The following is a 12,682-nucleotide window of genomic DNA, read 5'->3' on the forward strand; positions in this document are numbered from 1 at the left end:
GTTGGCACTAACACTCCTTTGTGTAAACCTCGTGCAGCTGCAACACACAAGCCTCTGTTTCTTATCAAAGCCTTTATTGCACCGGCTACTTTCCTTCCTCGTGTCACTCTACTTTCCACTTCTTTTGCACATTTTCCTCTCTTCTCTATCACCGTACTCAGGTACAGAATCTGAATTCTCTCGCCAATTCCACTCACTCTCCATTCATTGTGACACAGCACTGGGAATCACCTTCTCTCTCAATAACCATCACTTTCTTTTCTACATTTACTCTCAAGGCATGATACTCACAGACATCAGCAAAACTCAGCACTAGTCTACCAAGCTCTTGTATGGTATTTGCAAGTAGTACTGCATCATCAGCATACAACAAATTTGAGACATTCCATCCATCACAATTCATTACCAATGCCATTCCCCTCTCTATTACTCGTGTTTTTACTTCTCTCATCACCCCATCAATGTATATATCGAATATCACACAACCATGTCATATGCCCACACCAATCATCAACCATACACTTTGATGCCAATTAACCCTTACACATGCATCACTACCATTCATAAAAACTCTTGACAGCACCTAGCAGCTTACTATCTACATCGTACATGCACAACACCTTCCACAATCCTTCTCTGTCTACTTTGTTGTATGCTTTTACCAGATCCATGAATGCCATAAACACTTTATAGTCCTGCTCACAAGCCTTCACTATCTGTCTTACTGCAAATATTTAATCCACACATCCTCTGCCACTCCTAAAACCACCCTGTTCATATCTCTCTTATTATCTCTATAATAATTCTTCCATATACCTTCCCTACCACACTCAATAAACTCATGCAACAAAAATTCTTGCAATCACTATGCTCACCTTTATTTTTGTATTGGAGTACAACACAGCCTTTTTCCATATTACTGCCACAGTTTCACTCATCCATGCCTTCTTACATATCTCCAAGAAGCACTTCATTCTGCTCTCTCCACTACACTTAATCATCTCTGTATACTCCTCATCAACCCCAGCTGCTTTCCCATTTTTCAGCCGCTTCACAGTGCTCTTCATTTGTGCGAGTGTCACGATTCCTGGCACCGCATCCCTCCTCTGCACACCCCAGAACCAATCACGTTTACAGTGGCTCTGCTCTCTCTATTCCCATTCATCAGACTTTCAAAATATTTTTTCCATATGGTCCTTACTTCGTCCCCATGGGTTAATAATCTACCACCTACATCCATCACACCTTCACATTTTTTTCCACTGTCACTTCTACATTTCCACACCTTTTTCAGGAATAACTTCCTGTTTTCAGAGTACTTTGCATTCATTTTTCTTCCTAGATCATCATTTACCTCCTTCTTCCTCTTCACTAGTCTCTTTACATGCTTTACATGCTTCTTGCTCTCAACATATTCAGTTCTTAATTCTACTGAACCCCTGTCCTGTAACCACTCTAACCACTTCTTCCTCTTTTCCTCCACTGCTCTCTTAACCTCTTCATTCCATCATGCCATACCTTTCTTCTTCATTGTTACTCTTGCCACACCACACACCGCTTTAGAATTCCTAACTAAGTAATCCCTGTATGCATTCCATAGGCTGTCTAGATCCATTTCATTCCAATTCACTGATTCTAACTCCTCCCCTACTTTGGTCTTGTATTCATCTGCCATTTCTTTGATCCTCAGTTTTTTGAATTTCAGTTTTTCTCCCTGACTGATCCTCTCTCTCTTGGTCCACCTCACTCCTCTCAGCTTGATCCTGCATACCACAAGCATATGATCTGACAAACCTCCACATCATCCTCTCACTGCCCTGGTATCAGCAACCATTCCCAGCATCAACCTCTCTACAAGCACGTAATCAATCAGGCTCCTTTCAACACGATCCCCGTTCCCTCTATACCATGTATATTTACATGCATCTTCGTGTTTGAAATACGAGCTACAAAAGCACAACCTCCTTTCCTGACACATATCCTTCAGTTGCTTCCCATTATCATTTCCTCCTAGTACTCCATAACAGCCCATTATGTTATCCTCAGGTCCAGTGCTCACTCTTCCACTCATATCGCCCATTCATCAAGCCATCCATCATCCAATCCTACGTTGCCCCACGAGGAGCGTAGGAGCCCGGGGCTAGGCAAGTTGGTCCTGATATTTAAGATGAGAGTGACCAACATCACTCAACCCTGAGTGGCATTACGTGAGCAATATACCCCAACCACCTCTTGGATATAAACCTTCACCAGCTCAATCTGATTCGAGCGCTGCAATTACCCACTAAACCACCAGGTGCCATAATTTGGTTATATGGTTACCACCCAGCATAGAAAATGGTTTCCTGGTGTGCAGGAAACCATTTGGCTTGTAACTCAATGTAGAGTCACCCACAGGCAGAAGGAACAGGAAAGAATGAAGGAATGAAAGACAAAAGAAGAAGTGTAAAGTCACCCGTGGGCAGAAGGACAAGGAAAGAATGAAGTAAAGAAAGGCAGAAGAGGAAAGAAGGGAGGAGAGGAAAGGGCAGACACCCGAGAGCAGCATTACATTCAGTGAGTGGATGGTGAGCGCCCCCACCTACCACCAATATCTTATGATCACTTTATAGAGCTCCTAGGTGTTTCTCCCACTGCTTCATCCAGCTCATCCCAAAACCCGTCTTTCTCTCTCTCACTCCTCTCCTCACATGGTGCATACACTACAATCACAGCCACTTTCACCTTCTCAAATTAAAACATGACACACATAAACCTCAAGCTGACACATTTGTAATCTCTCATTCCTCGCTGCCTCACCTCATTCATCAACATAGTAACTCCTTCCTTCCATCCTCCTCGCCCATTCATGCCCGATCTTAAACACTGTACACCTTCCCACTCCTCCACTTCACACCCTTTCATCTCTGTTTCACACAATGCCATCACGGCATATCTCGCACTCTTTAACATATTCACCACTTCCACCCTCTTGCTCTCCTCACTCATACCTCTCACATTCCACATGGCCATATGAATCTGCCCATTTGGTTGGGGCCCTGAGCAGGTATTGGGCCCTCCGAAACAACTGCCATAATTAAGTTATTTTAAATAGGGGAATCTGGGGAACATTTAACCAGGCCAAAAACCTTGGTTACCACCCAGCACAGTAAATGGTTTCCTGGGTACAGAAATATATATATACAGTATATATATATATATATATATATATATATATATATATATGTATATATATATAAAGACACCAGTACTATTAGGGTTCACAGCTATACCCTGTTCATTCAGCTCTGATAGCTGGAGCTAAGAAACATTTGAATTAAGGCTGCTCATTGATTAATGCAACAGTGAGAAGCATGGTAAATTTACGGCTCTTCTTATTTTAACACATATATATTTGTAAATTGCTTGCACTATACGCAGCCAGTACAAATATGGAATACCTGTAATTTCCGAAGCTAAAGAGGTCAAAATTAGCTTTCAAAGTTTACCACTATCAAAGCAGATTAAGGTTGATTATAAAGTTTCACAAAACAACGAGTGACATTTGAAGTAAATGCAGGCATGTGTTGTAGTGCAACATGCAGATGTTGGTGTACACCATGGGTGGATGTAGTGCAACATGCGGACGTAGGTGTACACCGTGGGTGGATGTAGTGCTACATGCAGACGTTGGTGTACTGTGTGAGTGGATACTTTACTTCAAACATCATTCACCATTTTATAAAATTTATAATCTACTTTATTTTCTGATAATGATAAATTTTTAAAGTTAATTTTGGCCTCTTTAGCTTTGGAAATTGTTTCAGATTTAAACTGGCTGCTTTATTGGAAGCAATTTACAAATATAAATATATGTTAAAATAAGAAGAGCTGTAGATTTACCATGCTCCTCAGTGTCGCATCAACCAATGAGCAGCCTTAATTCACATATTTCTTGGCTCCAGCTATCAGAGCTGGATGAACAAGGTATAATACTGTATTAAACTCTGATGTTCTCTTACATTCAGGTTTAATATATTAAATTTTCTCCTCTCCTCTCCTTTATCTCTCATTTAATTTCTCCTGATACTCATCCTTCCTTCTACTTCCTCTACTTCAATCAGTTTGAGCTTACTCATCTTCTATTCCTTCCATCTCTCCCTACAGTCCATGTAAAAAAAAAAAAAAAAAAAAAAAAAAAAAAAAAAAATCTTCAGGTTCCTTGTCATTTTCCTCCCCTTACATGTGATCCGTCAGTTCTGATCTCTCTTCTTTGGTAACTCATCATCCTTTCTTGCTCTACATCACCTCCCACTCTTTTCCTTTCTACCTGCCTCCTTAACTTTACATCCACTACAACTTTCTTCCTTCTTATCTCTTTCTTCCCTATTCACGTACTCTACATCATTGACTATTCTCTTCCTTCCTATCCCCTTCTTACCTAAACACTCCACATCCTCCCCCACTCTCTCACCTCAGATCTCCTTCTTCCCTCTCTACTTACTATACACCCTCTCCAACACCCTTCTTTCTCCATTTTATCAGCTCCCTCTTCTTCTCACCTGTAGAGCTTTCTGCCGACAAACTCTCATGCATCCAGTGGCCATTCTCTTGCAGTTGTGTAGGACTTCTTTCCGAGCAGCGGCCTTAGCTTTCTGGCATCGACCAACCTCCTTCTTGGCCATAACCACCCAAAGCTTGTGCCTTCGCATTGTCAGTGCCTGGCAAAGAGATGGAATTTATTTCTCATCAGTACAATTTTAGACCAGAAGGTACATATGGCATTCATGGATCTGGAAAAAGCATACGACAAAGTTGACACAGAAGGATTGTGGAAGGGGTTGCGCATGTACGGAGTAGATGGTAAGCTGCTAGGTGCCATCAAGAGTTTTTATGATGGTAGCGAAGCATGTGTATGGGTTAATAGGCATCTAGGTGAATGGTTCACGATCGGTGTGGGCATGCAACAAGGTTGTGTGATGTCCCCATGGTTGTTCAATATATATATGGAAGGGGTGATGAAAGAAGTAAAAACATGAGTAATGGAGAGGGGGATGGTATTGGTAATGAATGGTGATGGATGGAACATCTCAAATTTGTTGTATGCTGATGATGCAGTACTACCTGCAAATACCAGACAAGAATTTGGTAGACTAGTGCAGAGTTTTGTTATGTCTGTGACTGTTGTGCCTTGAGAGTAAATGCAGAAAGGAGCAAAGTGATGGTTACTGAGCAAGAAGGTGACTCCCAGTGTGATGTTACAGTGAATGGAGAAAGACTGGAATTGGTGAGAGAGTTCAAATACCTGAGTACTGTGACATAAAAGAGAGGAAAATGTGCAAAAGAAGTTGAAGGTAGAGTGACACAAGGAAGAAAAGCAGCTGGTGCAATGAAGGCCTTGATAAGAAACAGAGGCTTGAGAGTTGCAGCTGGATGAGGCTTACATGAAGGAGTGTTGGTGCCAACTTTAACATATGGCTTTGAGACTATGGTGTGGTATGAAAATGAAAAGTCAAGATTGAGAGCAGTGGAGATGGGATTGCTGAGGAATGTATGTGGAGTACAGAGAGTGGATAGGATACAAAATAATGTGATTCATGAAAAATGTGGTGTGAGGAAGTCTGTGGACACCAGAATCGAAGAGAGTGTACTGAAATGGTATGGTCATGCGGAGACAATGGATAACAATAGTGGTGAAAAAGGTATATCTGAGCAAATCTGAAGGAGGGAAGAAGTGAGGTAGGCCAAGGAGAAGGTGGAGGGATATGGTGGATGACTGTGTGAGGAAGAGAGGTTTGGAAGTTGGTGAGGCTAGGGGCCTGACAAGAGATCGAGCTGGTTGGATGAATATTGTGAGGAGAAGTGCATGATTAGGGACTTGGGATCCCTTTTTAATGTAACAGCGTTCAGTTTGACTCTATCGGATACATTTATGTGAAGCTACATTAAGCAGTGAATGTTTTTGGTGTATCAGATAGAGCCAGGATTCCGGGGGTTTGAATGATGAGTGGATGGAAACGTGGCCCACTGGACTGGGAAGATTTGGGCTGTCTGGACACCGTTACTCCTCACCCTGCCCTAGGGTGGGAAAGGAGGTCTGGATGATGATGATGATGATGATGAAAACTAAACAGTAAACTCTAAATTATCTCTTGTAAATCAGCCAAGCCCAATGCCAGTTAAAGCAAAATACCGGATATTGCATAGTACCTCCCCCCAACTAGCTCAACACTCTGGGTCGAGTGGGATGTTGTGTTACTATCTGTCTTGACCCTCTATTCTAAAAACTTTCCCATGAGTAAAAGATGAAAGCTAACCACAAGGTACAATAAAGTACTGATACAGTGCAGTAATACTATACAGTACAATCCCACTTAATGGGGAAGCTTGGGGAATTTATCTTCCCAGTTACATATTTTTCCCAGACATCTGATAAATACAGTACCCTCGCGTCCAGTACACGTTTGTCCAGTACAGTCATCCCTTAACATTCGCAGGAGTTAGGTAACAGAGACACCCGCGAATATCAAAAATCCGCGGATATCTGCTGCCCCCCCTTAAAAACACTTCTGGAACCCCCATTTCCTTATATAACTAAAGAAAAACCCTAAGTGCATGTTTACAACCACTTTATTTAATACAAAAACACTAAATAACTACTTTATTTAATACAGGAACACTAAAAGTTGAAAATAATGAATACACTCAATCCTCGTAAATCGCGTGTTCATAAATCACGGATTCGTAAATCACGGCTAGGTGGCCGTCAGACTGCCAGCAACTTTTAATCACTGTTAAGTCACGAAAATCGCGGATCTAGGCACCTAAGTGGGCCTTTTCCAAGGAGAACCGTAAACCGCAGCATTCAAATTGAAAATCGCGACCCAACAACCAATCACCGCGCGTCCCTGGTGGCATATGTGCATAGTAATGCCGCCATGTTGTTGTTGTGCTTGTCCCGCCAGTCCGCACACTACAGACCATCGCTGTGGAGTACGAGAGTTACCTGCCTTTTTTGTGCAACTTCCCCCCACCTCCTACCTGCCATGGCCCCTCCCGACCCCCTCAATGAAGCGCTCTAAGCAGTATGGCGTCAAGAAGCTGCTGCAGTTATTGTACAGTCAACGTTTGGAGCTCATTCATCGTGTTGAGAGGGGAGAGAAGTTTTCAAAGCTGTCGAAAGAGTTTGGGAAGAACAAGTGCTGAGAGGTTCTAAGTATAGGATGAAGGTGAGATCCCTTAACATGGCTTATTTCTATTTATGACATGCACTGAATATTCCTAAATTTGTATGTTTGTGTTTGATGGTGCCTATATAGGTGTACGTAGGGTGCTGTGGGGGCGGTTTGGCCAAAGTCCAGACCCAAATTAATTTTTCACATAAGAGTTATTATTCATAAATCACGGCAGTGGTTCAGACCCAAATTGCCGCGATTTACGAGGATTGAGTGCAGTGTACTCCTGCATGGTCTCTTCTGACAACTGTGCTCATCCAGCTCCCTCCAAAAGGAAGAGTGTTACAGTATATTTCTTTCACTGGATAATGCCATTACTGTACTAAAACAGCCACAAACTATGCCTAGGATTATGTTACAGTGTCAGCAGAGTTCAATGAGATAATTTTTTTTTTCTGTAGCCATCCGCGGATATTCAAAACCATGAATGTTTAAACCGCAAATGTTAGGGGATGACTGTACTATTCTCGTCCAGGAGAGCTGGCAAAAAAATTAAATAATTTTTTACAGTAGTACGGATTTGTTGGGCTAGTATGGATCAGCCGCGCAAAGTGGAACAAATCCGAGGAGTTCTTCTCTAGTACTGATATGCTGCATCCAGTACTACTACTGGCGCGCTCGCGCGAAGATGGCCAACACTGAGGAACGTTTCCCTAGTGCTGCCGCACCAGTCCAGTAGACCTTCCTCGTGACTCATGATGTGCGCCAGTCATATTGCAGTATTGCACTTCCCCTTGATGATGAAGACGACAATGTGTCAGTGTGTGACTATGAAAGATTTATGAGGGAGGTTGAGGTAGAGAGGCTTCCTCAGAATCCTGAATTCCCACCTCCAGGGGGTCAGCAGGACCTCCTACAGCCTCGGAAACCCCTTCCCCTGCCCCCCCAACCCCATCACCACTCACATTAAAGGTTGGTAAAATCTTAGTTGTGTCAAAATGTAGTTAAGCTGAATTTTGAGCGGACTTTTTCAAGGCTTGTCTGACATTATTCATTTTTCCCATAAGGTTTGTTGTTTGTCCAGTATGGATTTAGTCCAGTACGGTAGTACTGTCTGACAAAAATACCGTATTGGACACGAGGGTACTGTACTCTTATACACACGCTATATCATTGCAGTATATACTACTCATATCCACGGCCACACAAACAATTCAATTTGAATCATAACCTCTTCTTAAACAAACCCCATAAATATAACACACAACTGCAGTGTCTTGCACGAGTGCACAATACACATGGTAAGATCATCATGTCAAACATCATTTGTTATTTTATTCATATAACATGGAAAAATACACTAAAGAAATAAATCTTGAGCATTTATTGGTGAACTGGTGATTAGGAAAGAAGTATTGTACAGTTGTTATCACGACTCCCTTGCCCAGTTTATGGCAACAGCCCACCAATTTATTCCTCTAATGTGTTCTAAGATGAATTTATACATCATCTTAAAATTAATTTACATTAGCAGAGAAGATAAAGTCTAGCTTACAGAAATGGTGTGCTTTGAAGGAAGAAACCTGTACTGTAAACAGGAAAAATCATCTAACATATTGCCAATATGCTGGGAATGGAACCTGGGACTCTCAGGTCTGAGTCAGGCAGCATACCACTACACCATGACCAGGTAAAAGTTATCTCACACTGTCACAATCTTGTAACCAATGCTCCTCTGACTCCCAGTTGTGAGCCCGAGAGGATGAGACAACCCCCCCGCACTCGGGCTAATAGATGCATTTAATCTATTCCAAGCACTTACAGCAAGTTAGAATGGAGAAACCTGTACTGTACAAAGGAAAAATCATCTAACATGTTGCCAAAAAGCCGGGAATTGAAACCGGGACTCTCAGGTGTGAGCCAGGCAGCATACCGGTACAACACAAACAGGTAAAAGTTATCTCACAGTGTCACAGTCTTGTAATCAATGCTCTTCTGACTCCCAACTGTAAGCCTGAGAAGACAGACCAGCTGAGTGGCGAGTGAGGGATGAAGTACGGAGGTCAGGCAAGGAATATATTAGCGGACTGCAATCTTATACTGTGAGCATGGAAGTTATGATAATCCTACTGTACAACAGTTCTTTCCTAATCACCAGTTCAACAATAAATGCTCAAGATTTATTTCTTTAGTTTATTTTTCCATGCAATTCATATGTATCTACTGAATTATCTGCAAAACAGCGGAGTGGTGAGTAAGGGGTGGAGTGACGGCAGTCAGGCAAGGTATAAATCTGCAGGCCACGGCCTGATACTGTGAGCAAGGGAGTCGTGATAATTGCACTGTACAAGAGTCAGGTAAGGAATAAATTGGTGAACCACAGGTCGTGTCCATAACTCTGAGCAAGGGAGCTGTGATAATTCTACTGTACAACACTACTGTACTTTCCAAATCACCAGTTCACCAATAAATGCTCTACACTGAGTGGCAAGCCAAATGATTTCCTGCAAACCAGGAAATCACTGCCAATGGTGGGTGGTAAACTTATAACCAACCAACATGTGTTCCCTACGTGACAACAAGTGGGTTGGTAGAGGGTTAGTGACCCTCCCCGGAAATCAACTAACTAAAAATACAAACAAGAAGCCTCAGACCAGGACTGACCAACAGGTGAAAACTAAGGACAGAACAAAGGACATGGTATGGATAGTGACATGGAATGTAAGAGATGCAAATGATGAGGTGAAAGAGAGAGAGAGAGAGAGAGAGAGACTGTCCAGGTGCTTCACGGTGCAAAAGTGGATGTATGTGGAATAACCGAGACTAAATTGACAACTGAGAGTGTGAGAATGGGAGTATGGATGGGGTATATGAGTGGCGGTGGGTGAGAATGAGAGGGTGAAAGAAGGAGTATGTATTGTTGTGTGCATGGGATGGAAGGAGAATATAAGAGAGTATGGATCAGTTGGCTCAAGAATTGTGTAGGTAAGTTGGACTACAAATGTGGGTAATTGTGTGTGAGTGTATATGCCAATGAAACACCAAGTAAGGAGAATGAAAGAAGAGTTCTGGACAAATGTGGAAGTGTGCATGGAAAAGTTTGAGAGGAATGAGAGAGGGTTTATTGGATATATGAAAGGAAAAGTAGGGAATGTGAAGGTGGATGGAGCACTTGCTGAGTGGGGTGTGCCTACAGAAGTGGATGAGAATGGCAGTGCTCTGGTGGACATTTGTGCAGGGAGGAGGTTGGTGATACCCAATACCCTCTTTAGACACAGAATGATCCACAAGTATATGTGGGGAGTGATAAGACAGAAGGGTGGTGAACTGAATGGAAGGAAGTCAATGATTGATTATGTGTGTGTGGATGACACAATGAGAAAGTGTGTAATGGATGCAAGAGCACACAGAGGTTGAGGGAGTGAACTTTCTGACCACTACTTGCTTGTGGTGAAAGTCAAGGTTCAAATGAAATGGAGGAATAGAAGATGGGATGGACAGGAAGAAGTAGTTCATACAAGAAAGGTAGGATAGTTGCAAGAGGATGGAAAAATGGCAGAATATAAGACGGATGTGGAGGAGTGATTGGGTAAATATGATTTGGAGCATATGGGAGACATGGAAGATGTGTACAAGATAATCACAGAAAAAATCTGTCCAGCATGGGAGGTGGTGTGAGGGGTGAAAAGAAGATGAAAGCGGATGCAAGGAACAGCATGATGGAATGAACAGATGAGAGTGGCTGTGGCAAGAAAGAAGAAATTTTATAGTGAGTGGATGGGAAGCAAAGGCATGGAGGAAGTTGAGAGATGGAAGAAAGAGTTATGTGTAGAGAGGAAATGTGAGGTGAAAAGTTTAGTAAGAGAGAATATAGAGAGAGTGGATGAGGAATTTCGAAGGAATTTGTGCGTAAAGTGGAGTGAATGTACGAAAATGTTCTGGAAAGATTTAATGAGAGCTAGACAGGGTGATAAAGAAGTTAGTTGGGGAGTGAGATAAAAATGGTAGATTGCTAGTGGAGATGGGAGAAAAAGTGAGCAGATGGAGGGAATGCTTTAAAGAATTGTTGGAAATAGAGAACAAAAGTAATGCGAGTATAAGTGGCTGGGGAATGGCTAGGAGGAGGAGGAATAAAAGAAGAGAGGAAGAAATCAGTAGGATGGAAGCAATGAAGAATGTCAAATGGGGAAAGCCCCAGGAATTGATGTAGTGTGTGGTGAAATGCTGAAGCATGGGGGAGAGATAGTAGTAGAATGGACGTGGAAGATGTGCAGAGTGACCTGGGAGGAAGGTAAAGTCCTGGAGGATTGGAAATCTGGTATAATTATTCCCCTGTACAAAGTTTTCATGATGGTAGTGAAGCATGTGTACGGGTACATCGGCATCTAAGTAAATGGTTCACGATCAGTGTGGGCGTGTGACAAGGTTGTGTGATGTCCCCATGGTTGTTCAATACATACATGGATGGGGTGATGAGAGAAGTAAAAACACGAGTAATGGAGAGGGGGATGGCGTTGGTAATGAATGATGATGGATGGAACATCTTAAATTTGTTGTACGCTGATGATGCAGTATTACTTGCAAATACCAGACATTAACTTGGTAGACTAGTGCAGAGTTTTGTTGATGTATGTGAGCACTGTGCTTTGAAAGTAAATGCAGAAAAGAGTAAAGTGATGGTTATTGAGAGAGGAGGTGACTCCAAGTGCGATGTTACAGTGAATGGAGAGAGACTGGAACTGGTGAGAGAGTTCAAATACCTGAGAACAGTGACAGAAAATAGATGAAAATGTGCAAAAGAAGTGGACATAAGAGTGACACAAGGAAGGAAAGTTGATGGCCTTGATAAGAAACAGAGACTTGAATGTTGCAGCTGCACGAGGGTTACATGAAGGAGTGTTAGTGCCAACTTTAACATATGGATGTGAGACTAGGGTGTGGCATGAAAATGAGAAGTCAAGAGTGAGAGCAGTGGAGATGGGACTGCTGAGGAATGTGTGTGGAGTACAGAGAGCAGATAGGATACAAAATAATGTGATTCGTGAAAGATGTGGAATGAGGAAGTCTGTGGACACCAGAATCAAAGTGAGTGTACTGAGATGGCATGGTCATGTGGAGAGAATGGATAATAATAGTGGGGAAAAAGGTATATCTGAGTGAATTTGAAGGAGATAAGAGGCAAGGTAGGCCAAGGAGAAGGTGGAGGGATATGGTGGATGACTGTGTGAGGAAGAGGTTTGGAAGTCGGTGAGGCTAGGGGACTGACAAGAGATTGAGCTGACTGGCTGAATATTGTGAGGAGAAGCACATGATCAGGGATTTGGCACCCCTTTTTAACGTGCCAGCTTCCGGACTGACTCTGAAGGATATATTTCTGTGATGCTACAGAATGTGGTGAATGTTTTTGGTATATCAGATAGAGCCAGGATTCCGGGAGCTTGAATGGCGAGTGAATGGAAGCATGGCCCATTAGACTGTGCAAATTTGGGCTGTCTGGACATTGCTACTCCTCACCCTGTCCTAGCGTG

At 42.5% G+C, this 12,682-nt stretch overlaps 1 protein-coding gene across 1 annotated transcript in view; it reads right to left on the reverse strand.

The window, feature by feature from the left end:
* Ino80 (chromatin-remodeling ATPase INO80) overlaps nt 1–12,682 on the reverse strand; it is a 499,736-nt gene that overhangs the window by 454,222 nt on the left and 32,832 nt on the right. Inside the window, 1 exon segment of the mRNA XM_080278280.1 lies at nt 4,542–4,700. Coding sequence (XP_080134406.1) covers nt 4,542–4,700 — 159 coding nt within the window.

Source organism: Coenobita brevimanus, chromosome 72 (assembly GCF_032717465.1).
Source record: "Coenobita brevimanus isolate Jiangsu-jjx chromosome 72, ASM3271746v2, whole genome shotgun sequence".
Taxonomy (NCBI): domain Eukaryota; kingdom Metazoa; phylum Arthropoda; class Malacostraca; order Decapoda; family Coenobitidae; genus Coenobita; species Coenobita brevimanus.